Genomic DNA, 21,875 nt, shown 5'->3' on the forward strand with positions numbered 1-21,875 from the left:
TCTTCTACTGGTGATGAGAAAACCCACACTGCTGGGAGTGCCTGGGTTCTGAGGAAAGCTGGAGCTCACACCTTATCAGATAGACAGCAGGAAAACCACCCAGTGCTGTAGCTCCCCAGTCCCACCCTCTCACTGGTTTTCCTGTGCTCTCCCTCCCTCTCCCACCCCTCTCCCCTCAGCACCTGCTGGTTTTTCCATGCCTGTCTCCCCCTCTGGCCCTGGCTCCAGGTATCCAGATGAACTTCCCACTTTGCCAAGATATCACAGTGCACAGCTATTGCCTGGAGAAGGTTTTACACTGCAGCATCTGCAAGGTGAAGAACTGAGAAATACCACAAAAACCTTCTCTCCAAAGCCTCAAACCACTTGTAAATAGGTGTTAATGACAACGAGCTCAGCACAAGACCAGACATTACCCACAGAGATGAAATTTCAGGCAGAAGATGGGGATGCAGTAGCAGGACCAAGGCCACATGGGAAAGCAAAGACCGATAATGGAAGTCTGAATCTTTCAGTGTGAGAATTGGAAAGACCATCCCAGTGGCACCCAGGGAAGAAAAGAAAGGATTATCTCGGATATTGTGCAGGATACACATCACTGGGCAATTCTTTTAATCCTTGTCTGAGACATCCAGTGCTTCATGCTCTGTCTGTGGCAGGAACTGACTCATATCTTGTAAAACACCTGGAACACAGGTTCTTCTTGGTTAGGTTCACAAACTGAATTTGAGAGCCTGGATCACTCTTATCACCTTCCTCCTGCTCCAAGACACCCCTGTGAGCCTCTGGCTGGAGCTCACCCATGTGAAGAGACGCCTCTTAGGCTGCCAGGTTGGTGACAAAGGGGCTCTTGCAGAGCTTTCTGATGGCATTGGAGCCATCCTGGGCTGGAAGTCACAGAGGACAGCACCCCACTCCTCGCCTGGGATTGTGACTGCAATCCCTGGTGTCCATGCTCAGGAGGGCAGGTCCTTTTCTGTCCGGCTGTGATGGAGGAGTAGCAGGCTCCGTTTCTCAGAGGTTTGGGTGGGTGCTTTGTAAAACAGAGGATATTTTTTAAAACCACAGCTGCTCACAGAGCACACACTCTCCCTCCATCCCTTGGAGAGGCTCAGCTTGGTGGCACAGCCCCAGCCCACTCCCCAAAGCAAGGGAGGAGTTTCCAGTGGCTTCTTCCAGGCCTTCATGGAGGAGATTATGGAGCCGGGTCTGCTGCAGGGAACAAATTTAATGTGTTTGTGCAGTAGGAACAAAAAGGACAGCGGTGTCCAGAGCAGAGGAAGCTCAGCTCACAGACTCTTGTTATGTTCACCCTGGGCTCGGCCAAGTGCTGCTACTGGCCATAAAAATATCCATTTCCTTTCTAATTTGAGCTACAACACTTGACACTTTGGCCTTGGGCAATAATGCAATGTACAAGTGCTCAGCAGACACCCTGCAGCCCTTCTTCCTGCTTTGCTCCAGCACAAATAACCCACAGTTTTCACTTCAATAAAATATTAACAGCCAAGGAGTCAAATAGCTTTCATCTGTATTTATTTCCTGACTATCATCTCATTAGCAGGAATCTGCTGGTTCTGCATGGAGTTCCTGGGATCTGGGAGAGACCAAGCTGGAGTTCAAGCAAGGAGAAAGACTTTTCCTTCCACTCCAGTGAAGTTATTAAATAAATGGCTTTTCCCCCCGCACCGTGGTTTAAGATGGGTTTTGTGTAGTTACAGCACAAGTAACTTGTCCCTAGGGAACCATGAAGGAACTAGGCTGAGGCTGATTCATCTTAAATTATTTCTAGGACTTACTAGCACTGAGTTCATGGGGATCAGGTTGTGAGGATGGGGATCTTTTCCACTGCCCAAGGTTTCCCACCCAGCTCCAGTGCAATCCTAGAGGGGTACAGGTCTCCCATAGACTTCCATCCATCATCCCTATGGAAAAATCCCAGACACCCTAGGGTTTCTCCCCTAGACCAGCATTTCTGAGGCTGGATCATCTCAGCCAGTTCCCGTCATCCTGAGCCTGGGAGATCATTAATTGTTATTAAATCCTCCTTTCCCCTGCAGGCAGACAACTCCTTTTACTCTGAGGCTCTTGTGCAGCAGTGGCATGAACAGACAATTCTGTGTCATGTCTTGGGGTGTGTTGGGTGTTTTTTCTGGCACACAGGTCATAGAATCATGGAATGGGTTGGGTTGGGAGGGATCTTAAAGCTCATCTCATTTCCACCCCCTGCCATGGGCAGGGACACCTTCCACTATCCCAGGTTGCTCCAAGCTCCATCCAACCTGGCCTTGGACACTTCCAGGGATCCAGGAGCAGCCCCAGCTTCTCTGGTCACCCTGTGCCAGTGTTTTACACCCTCATTGTAAAAAATCATCTTCCTTATACCTTTCTTAGGGTTTAAATCTACCCTATTTTAGTTCAAAAACATCACTCCTGATCATGTTGCAACAGATTCTGGTAAAAAGTTTGTCTCCATCTTTCTTATAAACTCACTTTGGATCTTAGAAGGTCACCCCAAAGATTTCTCTTTCCATCTCTGCTGTTTCTTTCCCGTAGCTTCCCTGTTCCCCTGTGAAACGCACCCTTTACAGCTGGACTCAAAGTCTCCTCCTTGGAGAAGAAAACAGCAGATGAAGCACCCCGGGGGGATGATTCGGGAGAGCTCCCCGTGTCCCAGCCTGGAGCTCGCTCCTGCGGCCCTCACACCCCTCCCATGTGCCATCTGTGCCTTATTTCTTTGCTCTCCGCTCACCAGCCCAGTGAAACTCCTGACTGGAGACCAGCCTGAAGCCTCTTGAGGGCATTTCCCTGGTCAGAGATTCACCAGAAACCAGGGAAATGGATTTGAACCCTGCCGGCGCTGGGTGCGGAGCGGGACCGGCCGTGATGCTGCAGCGGGAGCTTGTGCGGCGAAGGCTCAGCCAAGCGAGGAGGGGTTTCATTTCTGAGCTCTTTTATTACACGAATTTTTACTTCCCATGCGCCGTCCAGATTCGCTGGGAAGGAGGGACACCTCGTGGCCACAGCACGAACGCATCTCCTGCTCCTCGGGCATCCTCCCCTCCCAGCCCCGGGTACATCACCCCGCGCTGCCCGCGGAGCGCCCCGGCCTCTCCCTTCTCCTCCAGGGGCTGGAGGTGGTCACGGGAAGGACAAGGGAAGGACAGGGGCTGGCCACGGGAAGGACAGGGCCTCACTCTCACCCTGACGCCCCAATAGAGAGATGGGAAATTCTCGTATCCAGTTTTTCTTTTATTACTGACTTGAGGCGGAGCGGGGGCATCGCCTGGAAGGAACGCTCCAGAGCTGGTGTGGCCCCAGGAGGTGCGGACAGGACACGCTCCCACCCTGCCCATGGCACGGAGGGGGTGTAGTATTGCCAGCAGTGGCATCAGAGGTGGGGCAGAGATTCTTCACCCCCATACCACCACCCTGGCCACGGTCCCCTCTTCCCGGGGTTGCATTTGAGGAGCTGAGGGGTTTTTCTGTACCCAGGTGGATCACGAAGGAGCTTTCTGTCCTTCGTGCCAGAGGTGATGCCTGCAAAGTGGGTACAGCCCTCCGAGGCGGACGAGGAAGGAGCTGTGCCGTCTCTCAGGCACCTTTTCAGTCTCTGCGACAACCACAGAGCCGGCAGCATCCGCCTCCCTCACGTCCCTCCTCATTCCCCATCTCCAGGCGCGGACAGGAGGAAGGGAAACGCCTGCACCGGGCCACCGCCGGGTGGTGGCCGTCCTGCGGCGCCGTCCCCAGCCGCTGGCGGGGCGGTGGCTCAGGGCTGCGGCTCGGGCTCGTACTGCTTCTCCGTGGAGGTGTAGAAGTCCTCGAGCACCGACTGCAGGTACTCGAAGGTGGGGCGCTCCTCGGGGTTGCTGCGCCAGCACTTGAGGATGACGCTGTAGAGCTCCCCGGGACACGTCTCCGGGCAAGGCATGCGGTAGCCCCGCTCCAGGTTGCGGATCACCTCGGGGTTGGTCATCCCTGGAGGGGAACAGAGCCCGGCAGGAGTTATTCAGCATCCCGGGGGTGGGGGGAAGGTCAGCGCTCCCAGCAGCAGCTCACACCCAGGGAGGGGCTGGAGGGGCTGCGGTGGTTCCCATACCTGGGAATCATCCCTTCCTCAGGGCTGAGCTTCCCCTCCGTCCCTCTGTCCCACCCCTGACTCCCCTCTGTAAGTTTGGCTTTGGACAGGGAACTGAGGGAAGGAAACCCAGCTTGAGGAACCCCTCAGGACACTGAGGGACACGTGAGTGTCCCCAAGAGGGACGCTGAGGGGCTGGAGCACGTCCAGGGAAGGGAATGGAACTGGGGAAGGGGCTGGATCACCAGGAGTGGCTGAGGGAGCTGGGGAAGGGGCTCAGCCTGGAGCAAAGGAGGCTCAGGGGGGACCTTGTGGCTCTGCACAACTCCCTGACAGGAGGGGACAGCCGGGGAGGGGTCGGGCTCTGCTCCCAGGGAACAAGTGAAATAACAAGAGGAAATGGCCTCAAGTTGTACCAGAAGAGATTTAGATTGGATATTAGCAAAAATTTCTTCACTGGAAGGGTTGTCCAGCCCTGGCACAGCTGCCCGGGGCAGTGGTGGAGCCCCCATCCCTGGAGGGATTTCCCAGACGTGTAAATGTGGCACCTGGGGACATGGGGCAGGAGTGGCCTCGGGTTAAATCAATTTAGAGGCCTTTTCCAACTTAAAGGATTCCCTAAGAGGCAGCTGAGTGTGTCTGGGCACACGTCAGTGAGTGCCTCCAAGCCTGAAGCAGTGCTGGATGCTTGGAAGTGGCTGGACACTCATCCGGTATTCCCAGAGCCCTGTAGCTGGGTAAGGGATCCTGCACCTGGATAAGGGATCCTGCCGTAGGTGATGATCTCTGTCAGGAGGATCCCAAAAGACCACACGTCAGATTTGATGGTGAACACCCCATAGTTAATGGCCTCTGGAGCTGTCCATTTGATGGGAAATTTGGCACCTGTCCCAAAGGAAACAAAGGAAAATGACACCTGGAGTTGGAGCATCTCCCTCACCTCCCACAGGCACAGCAGATCCCCAAAACTGATCCCTGATTCCTTTGGGCTGTTTATTATGATTCTGTGATTCTTCCTAGGAGAGGGGCTCCAGCCCTCTGATCATCTCCATGGCCTCCTCTGGACCTGCTCCACCCCAGAGCTGGATGGAGGATTCAAAACCAATGTCTCTGGCAGATTTATTATCAGACAACAACAGTAGGATTTTATTCTGTATAAAATTTCTTTGGCTTTTGCCAAGAAAAATTGGATCAGATGATCCTTGAGGTCCCCTTCCAACCTGGTACTCTGTGGTTCTGTGAAACCACTTATCAGAAGGGAGTTGTTTTTAGCAAAAATGCATAAATATTACAGCAAATATAAATTCCCCAGTCCTTAAAGCTGCATATTTATATTAAAACCAGAATAATCCCCATCTTATTTTGTCCACCAAGTTCTTGCTTAACCTGCTGTGGATGGCAATGACTGTAAGGTTGCAATTTCAGTTTAGCTAAGAGAAAAAAAAACTCAGCCAGCAGCCAAACCACCTTGATAAGTGGGAACTGATCATGTTACGCTGAGGAGGAAACCACATTTTTATTTATACACATCCTCACAGGACTGAAAATCCAACTGCGGGGTGTGAAACAAGCGCCTCAGTTGTTGCACATCACGCTCTGAGTGACAAGGCTGGGAAATGCAATCTACGAAGTGAGAATTGCTCAGAGCAGACAGAGGGGAGCTGCTATTCCAGAGCAAAGCTAGCTGGAGAAATGCTGATGGAAGCTGCTTTGCACCGGAAAAGAAGCTCCTTTGGTTATTAACAGAAGCACACTGATTTCATCAAACCTTCTCTGAAGGATAAAACTGCCTTAAAAACTTGCAGCAAAGCCAAAGTTCCCCTTCATGGCAGTTTCCAAATTACATTTGGGATCTTTTACTACTCTGAAATAGTTTTGCATGTTGAAATGGGTATGATTTGTATCAAAAAGTGTTTTGGGGACAGGAAATTGAAAGAAATGTTTCTTACTTTATTAAAAAAGCCCACAAAAACTATTGGAGTTCCTTTCCTCAGAGTATGTCTTAAGGGGAATTTTATCTCTTCCCAACTCTAGACGAGGACAGATTCCAAAATTTGAAAATCTTCTGGTAAGTGCCACTTATGCCCGACTTAACTGTGTTATTTCAGCCGCTGCTGCTGCTTTCCCTGGTGCTTTGTAGAGTCTCTTTGCAGTCTGAATGATTTGACCTCATACCTGGCTCAGAGTCAGAGCTCAATACAGGGATGATCTCAGAAGTATTTTCCACACTAAATGATTCTGTGATTTATTGTTTTTAAAGTTGTCCCGCTGCTGTGGAAGAGACCTGATGTGGTCAGGCCTTGGTTTGCCTGGCACACCCAGAAGCTGCTGCTGGGCCCAGATTTGTGCCTCCAGCTCCCCTCTGCAGTGCAGTGACTGAGTTACTCTGTTATTCCTTCCCTCTGGACTGAATCCCTGGGAAAACCTGGGCACAGGCATCAGCTTTTGTTAGCAGAGGCCAAATTTCTCCAGCAAACAACTGGAGGGCCAGCAGAACTCCCACAAACAGAGCCAAAAGGGTTTTTTCCCATTTCCCTCTGCAGTTTTCAGTTGGTTTTATAGTCCCCAAGCGCTGCTGCCTCTCCCAGGACTGGATTTTTGGGTGTTTCTGTTTCTCTGCCTCTTGCCTGGCGCTGGCAGCAGCAGCCACGTGGGCTCTGGTGCCCTGTGCCTGATCCCAGCCCAGTGTCCTGTCATTCCCGAGGGCAGCAGAGAGGGAGATGAGGGCAGTGCTGGGAAGGACACCCACCTTCCTGTGCCAAGTACTCGTCCTCGATGAGCCTGGCCAGGCCGAAATCAGCGATTTTGCAGCAGAGCGTCTCCGAGACGAGGATATTGGCAGCCCTCAGGTCCCGGTGGATGAAGTTCATGCGCTCAATGTAGGCCATGCCCTCTGCCACCTGTGAGGGGAGGAAGAGCCTTCTTCATCATCACCTTCCCATTTTATCTCGGCTGTTTCCCACCCACCTTTACAAAGCATTTGTACGGCGTTGCTGGTATCTCTCCCTGATTGTGGATGTGCCTATGTTCCCCACGGATGGATGGATGGATGGACAGGTGGATCAGCAGACAGGTGAATAAATTGATATTGCCCTTGTACAGGTGCAGATATTCAGCTTCAGCAGCCTGAGCAGCTGAGTGAAGCAGAACTGAAGTGCCACTCTCTGTTTTGCTCAGAAGTCACAGCCCTGAGTTGTGTCTGCAGCAAGACCTGAAACCACATCATCGGATTCCCAGTTTCTGCCACAAGTCTCTCCTCCCCTGGGGATTTTAGTCATAAACAATCCAGGTTAAATACATGAATTAAGAAAAGGAAGAAAAAAACCCCAAAAACCCCCAAACTAGCAAATAATAGAATCATGGAATGGTTGGAAGGGACCTTAAAGATCTCATTCCACCCCATGGGCAGGGACACCTTCCACTAGCACAGGTTGCTCCAAGCCCCGTCCAACCTGGCCTTGGACACTTCCAGGGATCCAGGGGCAGCCACAGCTCCTATGGGCAACCTGTGCCAGGGCCTCCCCACCCTCACAGGGAAGAATTTCTTCTTAAAATCTTATCAGGGTACCTGGTGTGTGATGAGCCTTTATCAATGACAGCAGCAATATTTCATTGATGAGTGCTGGGGGTTGAAAAAGAAGATTGATAGAAGACAGGGATTGCCAGGCTGAGTCTCAGACTTGGATTGGGCATTTATTGGGAAGGTGAGTGGGTCTGTGCAGCCCTGGCCAGCACTGGGTAGCACCTACTAAAGCTTTTAGATGCCTGTGCGTGAGGGCAGAGCAATTTTCCACTCCATGCAGATTCTCATGAGCCTCAGAAGTCACATGTGGTTTCAGACAGGATACTCACACATACTTTCCAGTGCTGCATTTCTAACCTGTGTCAACACCCCTCTAGTGCAAGGGCTGCTTTCTGCAGTGGAAAATGGAAGAATTGATGTAATTTCCTGTCCTGATGTTAATGAGATAGGACCTGGTGCTCAGCCCGTTCCAGCCCAGAGTGTTTTTAAGCATTTACCCTCAAGACTGACCACAGGATTGAGTGCATGGGCCTAGACTGTTCTAATTTTAACTCCCATGGATGTCATTGGATCAAAAATTACGCTCGAGAGGGCCGGGTGCCTGTTGGGCTATGATGTCGCCCCAACACCGCAGATAAACAGATTGCAAAATAGCTCAGTAGACTGCCCTTTCCTCCTGCTGCTCCTCCCAGAGATACCCAGGGAGTGTTTGAGTCCCTGCCTTGGGGAGGTGGTGCTGGGGTGGGAGAGGGAAGGATGAAAGTTGTTCTTCCAGTTGACACCAATGCCTCAGGGATGGATAAAATCCTTCCTACCCCATGCTGAGGGTGACTTCTGTGAGTTTGGCACCATTGGGGTGTGGAGATTTGGTCTGTGCCCAATTGTCCTGGTTCTGGTGTGTGGTGCAGGTTGCCCACAGGAGCTGTGGCTGCCCCTGGATCCCTGGAAGTGTCCAAGGCCAGATTGGATGGGGCTTGGAGCAACCTGGGCTAGTGGAAGGTGTCCCTGACCATGGCAGGAGGTGGAAATGGGATGATTTTTCAGGTCCCTTCCCACCCAAACCATTCTGTGATTCCAAAGTTCTGTAACATTGACCAAAATCTTTGCTCTGAGTCACACACGGATTGCTCTGGCTGCAGGAATTTCCTCCTGCACAGAAATGCATCAAGGCAATTTCTGGGGAATGCTCCCCCTAAACCCAAGGGCTCTGTAATATGGATTAACTGGGATCATATTCCTTACCCTCAGGAATTTAAAACAAACCACAGGCTATAGTTTTCAAGAGAGGGGCTGAAACAATGCAAGATGGAGGAAGGGAAGTGGGGATTTCAAGAGAGGAGGGAAGGAGGGAAGTAATTAAGTCAAAGACACTAAATGGGGAGGGTGCATTTGTCTCCATAACATCTCACAGACAACAATGATTAAGCTGCAGATACAGAAAATTTATCAGTAGTGAAGAGGGAAGGAACAGAAAGAGGTTTCTCTGCACCCCTATGGACGGTTCAAAGGAAAAATTACAGAAGGTGGCACTGCTTTAAAGTATTTTCATCCTGGTTAAAGCAAGAAGGAAAGTCTTCCACTATTATAAAACATTTCCTCAAATATCAAGATTCCCCAGTTGTTAATTCATTAAAAAGTAACTCTATTTAATGGCTGGAACCAGAGAACCTTTACACATTTTTTCCTCAGGTCTACTTTGCCAAGAGAGGCTGAGTGACGCTACGGATAAATCCCAGACCTTTATTCAGCTTTATTCAGCCTGATGCTTCAGGTTTTTTTGTTTTCCCAATATTTCCTAATTAGCCTAACTGTGCTCTGGGTGAGCCAAATTCTGTCAGCAGCTGGCTGGGACCAAAGTGCAGTGATTTTGCAATTCTCATTCTTCATGTGGTTTCCCTAATTTTGCCCTATTTGTGTTTAGAGGCACTTTGGGACTAAAATGTTACAGTGCAGCTGCAGCTGTTAAGATTTGCAGCCTTTTAACTTTAAAGTTAAAGGTTTGTCTTCATAAAGAGCAATATTCCCAGATTTGAGGGTCAGAACATCCTTTGTGCCTCATCATCAGAAGGGCAGAACTGCTGGTCCTGCATTGGGAGTCTCTTTTTTGAGCTTTTTCTTCTTTTTCAGTAAAAAGAAAAAGAAACTTTTTTCCTGCTCAGCAAGGCAGAAAAGCAAAATAAAAAAAATCAGACCAAAATAAACGCAACCACCCCCCAAAAAACCCCAGACTCGAGATCTCTAGCTCTGCACTAAGCTATCAGAGGCTGCCCTAGGGACAGAGCTGACATGCACAGGGACACGAGGGGGATGAGGAGAATCCCTCAGAAAGCACACCAGGAGGAGCTGTTTTTCTCCAGGACATCTTTGCTCTGACTGACTTCAGACTTGCAGGAATTCCACTGAGGCAATAACAAACCTTGGATCCTTTTCCCAGTGACTGTTCACTGACCTGAGCAGAGATGTCAATGAGTTTGGGGAGATTCAGTTGGCTTCCTTCTTCTGTCTTCAGGAAATCCAGCAAACACCCTGCAGGAGAGGTGGGACTGCTGTAACTCTTCTGAATAATCTATAAATTTCTTTCCCCTGGTGCTTCTCTGAACGTAGGCAACAAATCAGCCTCCATCCTAGAGAAAATCCGAGGAACCAGAATGGGTGTCCACTGGAGCATCTTCCTTTAGGAAAGCTCCCAAACAGCCCAAATTCCTCTGTGTTTTGCACAGATCAGTTGCAAACTGCTGGGCATTCATCATTTAAACTGTTATAAACAAGAGGGGCAAAAGAAAGGACAATTTTACCACGAGGGGAGTAAAAACCTGAACCAAACTTCCAGTGAGAACAGTGGAGGGGAGAATTTTAAATACTCTTCAAATGGAGCATCACCATTTTTTTTCATCACCCAGAAAGCCTCTTTCTGTATTAGAATCAAACTTTTGGGTCACTTTCTTGCAGATTTGGTACAACCCCCTCTTCCCCACCCCCATTCTGCATGGGACACTGGCCAGTTCACCAAACTGGTTTTGCAGAAGCCCAGCAAAGAGGTCCAGGAGGATTTTACCGTTGGCCATGTACTCTGTCACGATGTAGATGGGCTGCTTGGTGACCACAGCGTACAACTGGACCAGTTTGTTGTGCCGGAGCTTCTTCATCAGGTTTGCCTCTGCCAGGAAGGCGTCAGGATCCATGCTGCCCTCCTTCATGGTCTTCACAGCCACCTTGACGTTGTTCTTGTAGTAGCCTGCAGAGAGAGAAAGATGCTTTTCAGGGATTTTGGGCTCCCTGCAGGCGCTGTGGGGTTGTGCAATAAGGAGGAGAAGAGCTCATGGAGCAGAAAACCACAGGAACAGCTTGAATCCCTCATAAAGAACCACGGGGTAAATGCCAGTGCCAGCAGGTGTGAGAGGAGAAGGGGCACTCATGTCACAACTGCATCAGGGATCATCCCTGCAATGAGCCCATCCTCACACAACCCTCCCTGACCCTTTCTGGGTGAAACCCCTGGGGCATCCCACCAGCTGGGCTCTCAAATCACCCAAATGCCATCCAAAAGAGGCAGGACTGTGCAGCCAGGACATGAACTCAGCCTGGTCCTGTCCGCAATCTCGATTTCCAAGGCAACCAGCAACCGCAAAGAGGGCGGCAGAGGAAGCTGAGCTCCCCCCACATCCTCTCCTGCTGATTAGCAGTGGGCAGGAAGGCATCAGGGATTGCAATCTGGGGTATAAAGTGGAGCAGGGAAGCAGAAAAAGAGGGAAAATGTCCCCCAGGTACCCTGCTGGGTGTGACTTAGGATCCTACAGCTGTGCCCAGAATTCCCAGGAGGAATGAGTGCATATCCTGAGAGATGAGTAAATAGTGACTTCAACACCCACCCCCTGTGAAACCCTTGCTCAGCCACTGATCTGTGCAAACATGAGCTGTCCAGTCCTCCCCAGGAACCCTGCAGGGTGTGTACCCATAAATATCTGGTCATCCTGAAGGATTCCCACTCCCAGAACAGTCTTGCCTTAGGGGAAAAAAAAAACGGGCTTTCCATCTCCTCTCTGTATGTCTTTGTTTCCTGGAATGGAGGGAATTCCACTTACCCATCCACACTTCCCCAAACTGCCCGCTGCCCAGCTTCTTCACCAGCTTCAGGGCCTCCCGAGGGATTTCCCACTCGTCCTGAGCCCAGGGTCTCTGGGGAGCCAGGGATGTGCAGGGGGCTGTGAGCCTCTGGCAGAGCCCATCCCCTTTCTCTGTAAGAGGACAAAGCAGAGGACAGTTCAGTGGGATGGCAGAGAAAACCTCCTCCTCTATCCACACATGCCAGGAAAAATCAGCCCATGGCAACCTCCACAACCACACAGGGTAGGGGTGGAGCCCCCAGCCCTGGAGGGATTTAAAAGCCGTGTGGATGTGGCACTTGGGGACATGGGTTAGCGGTGGCCTTGGCCCTGCCTTGGACTCCATGGTCTTAGAGGGCTTTTCCAACCTTAATAATTCCGTGATTCCATGAAAAGTTTCAGCCAGAGGGATCAAGGCATCCGGAATGGTCCCAATCAAAGGAAAAAGCTCAAAGGGCAATAGAGGAGCAAATCATCCTGCCCAGTTATTCCAAACCCTGCTTCCCAAGCATCCCTCCTGCATATCCCAGCAGCATTCATCTCTTTCCTTTCCTGATGGGACACACTCCCTGATTTTAGGGCTGCGGGCAGAGCTCACCCTTGTAATTCCCTAGGATGGAAACCAGGACGTGGGTTCTGGTTGTAGGATCACACCTGGCCCATGGGAGCAGCTGGAGCAGCTGTGGTGTCTCCCAAGCCCATCCTCCCTCTGTCCCCACTCTCTTCCAGGACACAAATCCAAACAACTTACGGCTGTAATGATGGATGAGCTCTGGCAGGCTGGAGAAAGTCACCCTGGGGGAGATGTAGTACCCCCCACCATCCAGGGAGCGGATCCTGTAGTGTTTGATGATGTCCCCGTGAGCGGAGTTGTTGTCTCTCACGGACAGGGAATAGGCGTCTGGAGAAGGAGCAGAGGAGCTGTGAGGACAAAATGCACCCCAACCAGGGACCAGCTGCCTCCTCTTCCCTTGGCTGCCTCCAGCTGCAAACCAGCCCTGGCTGGTGCCTTTCCAGGGCAAGTGCCCCAGAATTTACAGCTATACATTTCCCTCTCTCCAAGGCGAGGGGAGAGGAAGAAAGTTCATCAGAGCTTAACTGATGCTGTCCAGGCTTCCTGGAGTAAGACGTGCCTGTGCTGTGTTCCAGCAGCCCCGTGGAAGCACTGTGGGAAGCAGCAGCACCTCCCCAGGCAGGGCAATCAGATGTTCCTTAGGTCAGGATGGTCTTTCCACAGCTCCATATTCCCATCTGAGATCTGTCAACCTCAGCATCACAAAATCAGAACGGTTTGGGTTGGAAAGGACCTTAAATTTCATCCTGTTCCAACCCTCTGCCATGGGCAGGGACACCTTCCACTAGCACAGGTTGCTCCAAGCCGCATCCAGCCTGGCCTTGGACACTTCCAGGGATCCAGGGGCAGCCACAGCTTCTCTGGGCACCCTGTGCCAGGGCCTCACCACCCTCACAGGGAAGAATTTCTTCCTAATGTCTAATCTGACCCTGCTCTCTTTCAATTTAAAGCCATTTAAAGCCATTTTCCTCTCAATTAAACATTATGAAGCCTTTGTGCCAAGGTCAGTGGTTCAGCTGGAGGGGTACAGAAGGGGAGTTAGGGAGATTTGTCTTGTTCGGTCATAAAGTTGTGACTCTGGCTAAACCAGGTCTAGAGATTCCCATCTGGAATCTTGTCCCTTTTGGGCTTCAAGAGAGCTGCTCAGCCATCCACCACTCCAACCTCCTATTCCCTCTGTGAGAATCTAACCCAAGGTTGGTTTTCAGTGCACAAAAGCATCACTAGATGTTGCTGCAGAGCAGAACTTCCAGCCTGTGTCAGTGTGACTCAACGAAGCTCAGCAGTGGGGTTTTTTCCCTTCGTCTGGATCCTATTTCTGGAGTGAGTTGCTACAAGCCCGCTGGGCTTTTCTAAGTCTAATATGTCACCTGGGCTGATAAACTGCCCATTTTGATGTTTTTTAATGAAAAGACAAGGCTGTACATGCTTAAAAGTGTGTGTCTGTTCATGCAGGATCATAAAAAGAAGCAGGGCCATCCACAGCAACTCTGAAACCCCAATCCTGCATGTGAGGGGAAAATTTATTAACATAAAATCCTCACTGGCTGGTGTTTCTCCATCCCAGCATCAGCGGTTTTCCTTACACTGTGCCTGAAAACCATTTGCATTTATAAAAGGCAGCAAAAAACCCCACCTCTGGGGATATTTGCTCTGTTGAAGTGATCATAAATCTTTACAAGTGGAGTTTGGAAGAGCCTAAAGCTTTTCCAAGTGACAGCAATCATTTTGAGGGGACTCCCTTCCTGCAGAGATCAGATCTGGCAGTGTAAAGTTCATGGAAAAACCTGGTGGTTTGAATGCAGGGCCAGGGAACCTCAAATTTGACATGGTGGTCTCCTCAGCAGAGGAAGCTTTTCTGATTCTCTTTCCTTCACCTTGAATGTCAGGCAGAAGACAGATTGAGAAGCCCTTTTGGTTTGATCAGTCTTGCAGCTGAACAACTGAGAAACAGCCCTGAAACATCTCCAACAGGGCAACAAAACCACAAGAGAAGGCAAAGGAATGGCTCCTCTGGCTCCTCTGTGGTACCCATGTGGCCCTAAGTTCCAAAATAATGATAATAAACATCAAGGCCAAAGGTTGGGCTTGAGAATCTTAAGGGATCATTTTCAAGCTAAATGATTCTGTGAGGAAGAATATGACAATGATGACAACACCTATATGTCATTATTATTACTATTACTATTACTGCTATTATTAACTTCCACTATTGCTGTTGAGGGTGATGATGTTGTTTTAATTTCAAAGAGACTGAAATATTGCGCAGGCCAGGCTGCAGCCCAAGAGAGTTGGGCTCACATGGCACAAGACCAAGAGGGTGCTTGGCGTGCCTGGGACACGGCTTAGGGTTTGCGTGTTACAAATTTTTACAGGGCAAGGCCTGCTCGAGGAAGGAGCCAAATGTGGTGTGAAGGCCAAACAACCCTGGGGAAGGAAATCCAGGAACTGATGATGAACATGTCTGCCAGGGAGCGTCTGGGGGCTGAGAGTCAGCAGGGAAGAGGAGACCTGCCCTGTTTGCCGGTGTGGTTGCACCCAAAATGCTTCCTCTCCCGCAGGATCTCCTTTCCAGGCCCCACCAACCCTCTAAACTCTCCTGCACCTTTCAGAGACAGGGCCAATCTCTGGCCTACTACCTGTGTTAATTTTTACCCTATGATTAAGCTAATGACTGAATTTCACCCCCAGCCACAGTTAATTTGCTGCAGGGAGTGTGGTGGAGCTTCCCTGTCATTCTCCATGGCCGGTTACTGTTCCCTTGGGAGTTGCTGTGCAGAGGCAAAGCACCAAGGCTGGAAAGATTCAGTTCTTCCTTTGCAAAATCATGGAATGGTTTGGGTTGGAAGGGTCCTTAAATTTCATCTTGTTCCAGCCCCTGCCATTGAGAGAGACACCTTCCACTAAACCAACTTGTTCCAAGCCCCATCCAACCTGGTCCCTGCTCCCAGTGACAGCAGCAAACGAAGATCATTACGTGGACTCCTAATTCCCCCTGATGATATATCCAGGATAGACAAAAGGAATTCTTGCTCCTCAGCCACAAGGGGCATTCACCTGTCCTGCAGTCCTGCACCACATCCCCGCACAGACCTGGGTAAAGAATCTGGAGTACAAAATTTATGGAACAATCTCTTCATCAAAATGTTGACCAGCCCTGTCACAGCATCCCAGGGCAGTGGTGGAGTCCCCATCCCCGGCAGGGTTTAAAAGCCATGTGGAGGTGGCACCTGGGGACATGGTTTAGTCCATTTCTTGGTCCTCTAGCTCTCAACAGCCCCTTAAATTCTTCCCGATGGGAAGTGCAGGAGCTTGGCTGGATGCAGAGGCTGAGCTCAGTGAAGTCCCTCCTGTCAGGAGCAGAGATGCAGGAATCCTGCCGGGAGCCAGGAGCCTGTGGCTCAGCACAGCTGGGAGATTGTGTTCCTGCAGCTTTTGGAATGATTATTACTTCAGGGGGACTTTGTTTATTTGCAGCAGCTTCAGCAAGGACAGTGCTCCGCCGATGATTTCACTGCCGGCCTGCTTCCCACACTGTCCCCATATTCCCATCTTCCCAGGATGCTGGATGTGCCTTTCATGAACTCTGAGAAATGTTGGCTCTGAAGATTTGCAGAGTTTCTGCACCTCAAACCATGAGGCAAATGAGATTCTGCTCAGGATGGGCTGGAAATAGGTGCTGCTCTTAGTCAGGGTGCAGAACCCATCCTGCTGTGCCTGAGACATCCCAGTATGAGACAACCACCTCCCAGTTTAAGTCACTAATGGGGATTACCTCAGCCCAGTGCTTGTCCCTGATGGTCAAATTTTGCTGGTGATGTGCAAAGTGAATGAAAACACTCGTCATGGGGAAGGAAAACGGGAAAAAACAGTGGGGCTCTAAGGGCAGGGTTAACTCCATGTCCGCTGCTCTGGACATCTCTTGGTGGGCCACAGGATGCTTTACATCAGGGAATTCAGCTTCATGGCACATTTGGAGACGCAGGGCTTTGTCTTTTCCCCTTCTCTTTAGGGAGGAGGAAGCTGTGGCTAAGATGGATCAAATGTGGTCATTCAGGCAGCCCAAAGCACGGGGTGCTCAGGTAGCAGCTGGGCACACAGGATGATTCAGAGGATGAGGTGTTTGAAGGAAGAACACCCATATTTTATACCAAATATCAGAAAAGGCACAAGGCAGGGACACATTTCAGAGCAGAACCCAATCTATGAGCATTTGGGGCTCACATGGGGCTTCTACAGAGTGGAACCCACCACACCTGCTAATGCAGAATATCCCACACCTCGTTCTTCTTGACAGCAGAGACAGGGCATTAAGGATCTGGTGATTTCTCCTAGGATTTCAGGACTCCACCTCTGCTCAAGCCCTGTGTGACCAAGAACCACCCAAACTCCAGATAATTGCAGAAGTTGGGGACAATTGTCCTGCACAAGTGTAGAGAAAGGTCTGATCCCATGCAGGTGTGGTATCTAGAGATGTCACAAAGACCAGGACCACGTGTGGACAGAGCTTCAGACACAGCATGTGAGTATTTGGTCTGTGTTGCTCCCTGCCCTTCCTGGGTGTGACAAACAATCACACCAGTTCCCCAAATATCCCAGCAAACAAAGGGAGAGTGGGAATGGGATAAACAGAAGAGCAGCATGTGTTGACAAGTCCCAACCCAGCCTGATCATTGCAAAGGCACCGCAAAGGTAGCAGGGAAAACCAGATACAGCAGAAAAAGTGACTCATAAAGTGAAATGCTTAGGAACAAATCTTTTAAATGTTTCCTGAACTAAAACTTCTGAAAGCTGCAAATCCCTAAAAATTCTGAAAGCTGCTCCTGCTTGCCATCAGCTCAGCAGGGATGTGGGGAAGTGAGCCCCGGCACGGGGCAGAGGGGGGAATTCAAAGTAGGGTGCTAAAGTCTGACACAGCCGCACTGCCTGAGGGCTGAGGGAGACAGATACAGGAGGATGAGATTCCAGCTGCTGCATCCAGAGCCTGGCACTATTTAATTTTCTCTGGAAATGGTGGAAGGAGTGCTTCCATGGTGGAAGGAACAGATGCTGCCTTGGAGACCTCCCTTGTGAGCAGGAGAAAAAGGAGATAGGAAAAGAAGAAGGAGAAGCTACAGAAGGCAAAGCCAGGTGTAGGATGGAGGATCCAGACTGTATGTTCCCTCTCTTACTGTTTGGCCTGGGCCTTTGGAAGTGTTTGGGAAACTAGTCAAGGAAAAAAAAGAAGGTTCCATATGATTTCAGATGGATGCTCCAACTCTCTACCGATCGAGTCATGGTTGGACACCATGATCTCAGAGGTTTTCCAACGTCAACAATTCCTTGATTCTACTGGGAAGACACAAAGCACCTTTTTTCCATGTTTCAAGGAAAGACTCCTGCATCCATTTGAAAGGAAATGAACCAAATGACAACAAGACTGATGAAACCGGATCCTGATCTGCTCCAAGGATTTGGTTCAGAGCAGAACCATGGGATCACCATGAGCATCATTTCCTCCATGCTGTAAACATGATGGCCCAGAGGAAACAAGGAGGAAAATGTAGGAAAGAAACAATATGGAATTCCCATGGGACAACCTAAACTTTCTTCCAGACTCTGTGAATTAATAGCACAGAGAAAAGAAATTGAAATTACATGGTTAAATATTATGGTTAATAACTATACCCAGTGCCCAAGAGGAGTGGCCACAATGCTGTGCCCTTTCCATCCTCATTGGATCATTTCTTCAAAAGTCATGTTCATATGGATAGAAAGTGGATGAAATCCATCTATCCTGCTCCAGTCAGTCTCCTTCCAAAAGTTCTGGTTTGTATGAATTCCCCTTGCTACCAGAAAAAACATATTTCCCCTGGGAAAATAACTTTTTCCAAATTTCTGCAAGTTTCTGTTGAAGATGGGAGAAACACTCCTTCAAGACTGCATGGAAATACTCCAAAAAAGCAGAGACATTTCCTTGGGAAGAAAAGGGAAAGAAAATGGAAAATAAAACCCCATACCTGTTTTAGGAAATCTGCTTATTTGTGCTCTGTGTCTCTGCCATGAACTCCAGTGGAAGAGCCACCCTTACCACAGACAGAACTGCAGATCTCAGTGGCATCACGAGCAAATCTTTGCCCTCCAAGCCCCCAGCTCGCTCCTAGAGCCCTGCTGAAGGTTTTCCAAGTCTGGACAAAAACGAGGAGTTACCTTTGCTCCACAGATCTCACCTTTGGTGCTTTCACTCTCCCGGATGAGGAAAGAGCCAACTTTGTTCCCAGAAGACAACAGCAGCCGTTCAGCATCTTTTCTGCTCAGAGTTCTAAAATACCACCTGAGAGAGAGAAAAGGCAAAATCATGGCTGGAAAAGGAAAAACTCTAAAAAAATGGAATTCTTTCCAGTTAGTTCTTTCTTTTATCATTACACTGGGAAACTGAGGGTTGTTTTTATCACCAAATAGTTTTTTATCTGCTGGAAAGTGGCAGTAACAGACTGTTTTGGGTAGATTAACACCAGATTTGGGTCACTTCGGGCTTGTTTCACAGCCTGGAAATCCAGACAGCACAAGGAGTAGATGGGATGTGCAGGATCCCATACACAGGAGAAGTTCTGGGTTTGGATACAAAGAGCTTTTATGTCTCAGCCACATTTCTGTGCGCTGCTAAATATTTGCTGAACTCAGTGACGGTTGTGTCCCTCCGAGAGAGATTGAAAGCAGGACTGATCATTTAGGGCTGAATGCCACAGAGGAGGATAACTCATGGAAAAAAATTCTCCTTCTGTTTGTATTATAGGCAAAATAAACTCTTTTGACTCCAGTCTTTCATTCCATCTTCCTTGCAGGGAGGCTGCATCTGGGCTCGTTAAAAAAGCAGTGCTGTGGGTCTGGGCACTGGCACTCAGTTTTCCTGTTAAACTGTTGGTGTGGCCCTTGGCACATCCAAGACCTGGATCAGTGCACCCCATCCAGAGATTCCCAGTTTACACATGGATACCCTTTGGAGGGTGAAGAGGTTTAACACCATTTGTGTGGGTGGACTGGCCCAGTGGGACCAGAGGATGGTCCCTGGCAGTGCCACCATAACCCTTCTGTTGTCCCCCCCAAATCCTTGTTTTCCACAGTGGGTGGGACAAGAACCTTTGCCCACTTCCCCATAACCACCTCATCCTCCCTTTCCACCCCAATATGATGCTTAAAAATTTGTCCTGAGCTTTTGGGCGGCGTTGTTTGGGATGAGGAAAGACCTCCTGCCATCCAGCCCAGCATTGACATCTTCCTGCCATCAATAAAGCTCATCCTGGAGCTTGTTGAGATCCAGGGCACTGCACTCGTGTTCACCACTCAAAAGCTTTCCCACTTACTTTTCCTCTTCCAAACTGTCCACTTGTGCCACAAAGTTACTGGGGATGTATCCTTTCTTCCCAGTGCTGAGGGACTTTGCCAGCCACCAGTCCCCCTCGCTGCAAAGGGAGCAGAGGAAAAGGTGTGAGTGCCCAGAGGGGGTTTTGTGACAAGCTGAGGCTGTGAGGACGTGGACTGTGGGGTTTGAGCACTGCAGATGGACTCGGATTCCTTCATCCACTCTGCAGCTCCCTCTGGATTCCCTAGGATGGAAATCAGGTGTTTGGTGTTTCAGGGACTTGTGGAGGTGTCAGGCTCTTTCCATGAATGCTGAGCGACCACAGACCCAAACCTTTGCCACACACCTCAAGTGAGAGAAGGGGAATCTGGGTCATGGGGTTTATTTTGTCTCTTGAACAGGGGCGTTGGGAGTCTTTTTTGCTCCTTCCTTTGCCTTCCGGACACCCCACCTTACTGTCCCACTGATGACTGAGCCACCAGCCGTGACCCAAAGCCATCCCTATGCAGGGGTTCTCCATCTCCCTGTCCCACAGGTCCCAGTCTACGCAGTCTGGGTGAGAAATGTCACCTCTTGAGGCCCCCTCACAGAGCAGCCAAAGACTGAGCAGCCCTACAGGGTCTGGGGCCCCCAAGCCCACCTATGCCCTGTTACGGACTGTGCCTCTTCTGTGGTGAGTTTGAGAAGTTGAAATGAAACCTCACAAGTCTCTGGCTCAGTTCTGTCCTTTCCTCTGACTACACCCAACCCACATCCTTTGCAGAAGCACAATCAGCACAAACACAGGACAGGAGCTGTTTTTTTCTCTTGTTGTTATTTATGCTACTTCTGCACCCACAGGCCCCAAGGTCCCAGTACCACTCAGGCAGGGACAATACCCAGCCCAGAGTATCTGTGACCCATGGAAGTGTCACCATGCAGAGAGAAGAGGGCACCCACAGCCAAGGCACAGGCTTAGCTCTGGTCAGCTGCAAAGTGGTGGCTGACCCCAAGGTCCCCTTTCCCAGCCTCCCCATGCTCCTCATTGAACTTCCTTCCGGCAGCAGGTCACTTACTTGGAGAGGACCTGGAGTTTCTCCCCCTTGACCAGCTCCAGGTCACGGTCACTTGAGGCAGGAAAATCGTACAGTGCAACCACAAACAAGTGATCTGAAAGAAGAATTAACTCCTTTGAAGCCAGCCTGTTCCCTGAGTGGCTTGATGCACACCTGGGTGTATGGTATGGCATTTCAGCCCCTAAACATGGGGCTCTGTCACCCTCCCACCCCCAAATCCAACCTTTGCACCAACGCAGCTTTCCTGCTCACCCCAACCTCTGCTCAGGGATTAACACTGATTCAACAAAGCGTTTCCTGTGCATGTATTTTTAAACACTGCAGAACCATTCCCCATTCACAAAACTCAGAGTGTCAACAAAAAAAAGGGGGTTGTGTGGAATTAGAGGGGTCATAAATAACCTGTCAGAGTTCAGCCTGAGTTTTACACTGTGGTAAATGAAAACTGCCCTAGCAACCTTTCCCAAGGTGGCTGTGGAATTTGACTCGAAATTATGAGGTTTTTAATTGAAAAAAAATATAAAGTCATTTCAGTTTCCATTGTTTGAGGCCTTTTCTAGGATTTAGCTCTCCCTGGGCTCATGGTCTGTGGCCTGTGAACTGGGCTCATCCGGTATCTTGCCATCCCTCCCTCTTGCACACAATTCCTTGCAGATCATAGAATGAAGCATAGAATGGTTTGGGTTGGAAGGGACCTTAAAGATTATCTTGTTCCACCCTCCTGCCATGGGCAGGGACATTTTCCATTAACCCATTTTCCACTGTCACACACTGTTCCAAGCCATATCCAACCTGGCCTTGGACACTCCCAGTGGCGGGGCAGCCACAGCTTCTCTGGGCACCCTGTGCCAGAGTCTCACCACCCTCACAGAGAACAATTTCTTCTTCACGTCTAACACAAACCTGCCCTGTGCCAGTTTAAAACTGCTGACCCTTGTCCTGTCAATATCTGCCCATATAAAAAGTCCCTCTCTCTCCTTTTTATGAGCCTTGTCCACGTGCCACAATCCTCTGACACAGCCCGGGGCAGATCCTTGTGGGCTGGGGCTGAACCTCTTGGTTTGCACACCCGAGAGGTGCTGAGGTTGCTCTCGGGGAAGTGGTGCAACCCTCCCCCTGTGCTCTGCACACTTGGAGCTGCTGAAGCAGAAAGGAGCAGCTATTTTGGGCCAGATCTAACTTTATAAAAAAGATCAG

The 21,875-nt window shown here is 49.9% G+C and overlaps 1 protein-coding gene across 1 annotated transcript in view; it reads right to left on the bottom strand.

The window, feature by feature from the left end:
* Nucleotides 1-3,239: 3,239 nt before the first annotated feature.
* Nucleotides 3,240-21,875, bottom strand: part of BLK (BLK proto-oncogene, Src family tyrosine kinase) — a 44,364-nt gene continuing 25,728 nt past the window's right edge. The window contains exons 5-14 of the mRNA XM_010411381.3: nucleotides 20,679-20,772; nucleotides 19,625-19,723; nucleotides 18,491-18,594; nucleotides 12,459-12,608; nucleotides 11,687-11,839; nucleotides 10,660-10,839; nucleotides 10,054-10,130; nucleotides 6,831-6,981; nucleotides 4,835-4,966; nucleotides 3,240-3,981 (exon numbers count right to left, since the gene is read on the bottom strand). Of these exons, the coding sequence (XP_010409683.2) occupies nucleotides 3,773-3,981; nucleotides 4,835-4,966; nucleotides 6,831-6,981; nucleotides 10,054-10,130; nucleotides 10,660-10,839; nucleotides 11,687-11,839; nucleotides 12,459-12,608; nucleotides 18,491-18,594; nucleotides 19,625-19,723; nucleotides 20,679-20,772 (1,349 nt within the window). The 3' untranslated portion in view covers nucleotides 3,240-3,772. The remainder of the gene's footprint in view (nucleotides 3,982-4,834; nucleotides 4,967-6,830; nucleotides 6,982-10,053; nucleotides 10,131-10,659; nucleotides 10,840-11,686; nucleotides 11,840-12,458; nucleotides 12,609-18,490; nucleotides 18,595-19,624; nucleotides 19,724-20,678; nucleotides 20,773-21,875) is intronic.

The sequence above is a fragment of the Corvus cornix genome, chromosome 3 (genome assembly GCF_000738735.6).
Source record: "Corvus cornix cornix isolate S_Up_H32 chromosome 3, ASM73873v5, whole genome shotgun sequence".
NCBI lineage: Eukaryota > Metazoa > Chordata > Aves > Passeriformes > Corvidae > Corvus > Corvus cornix.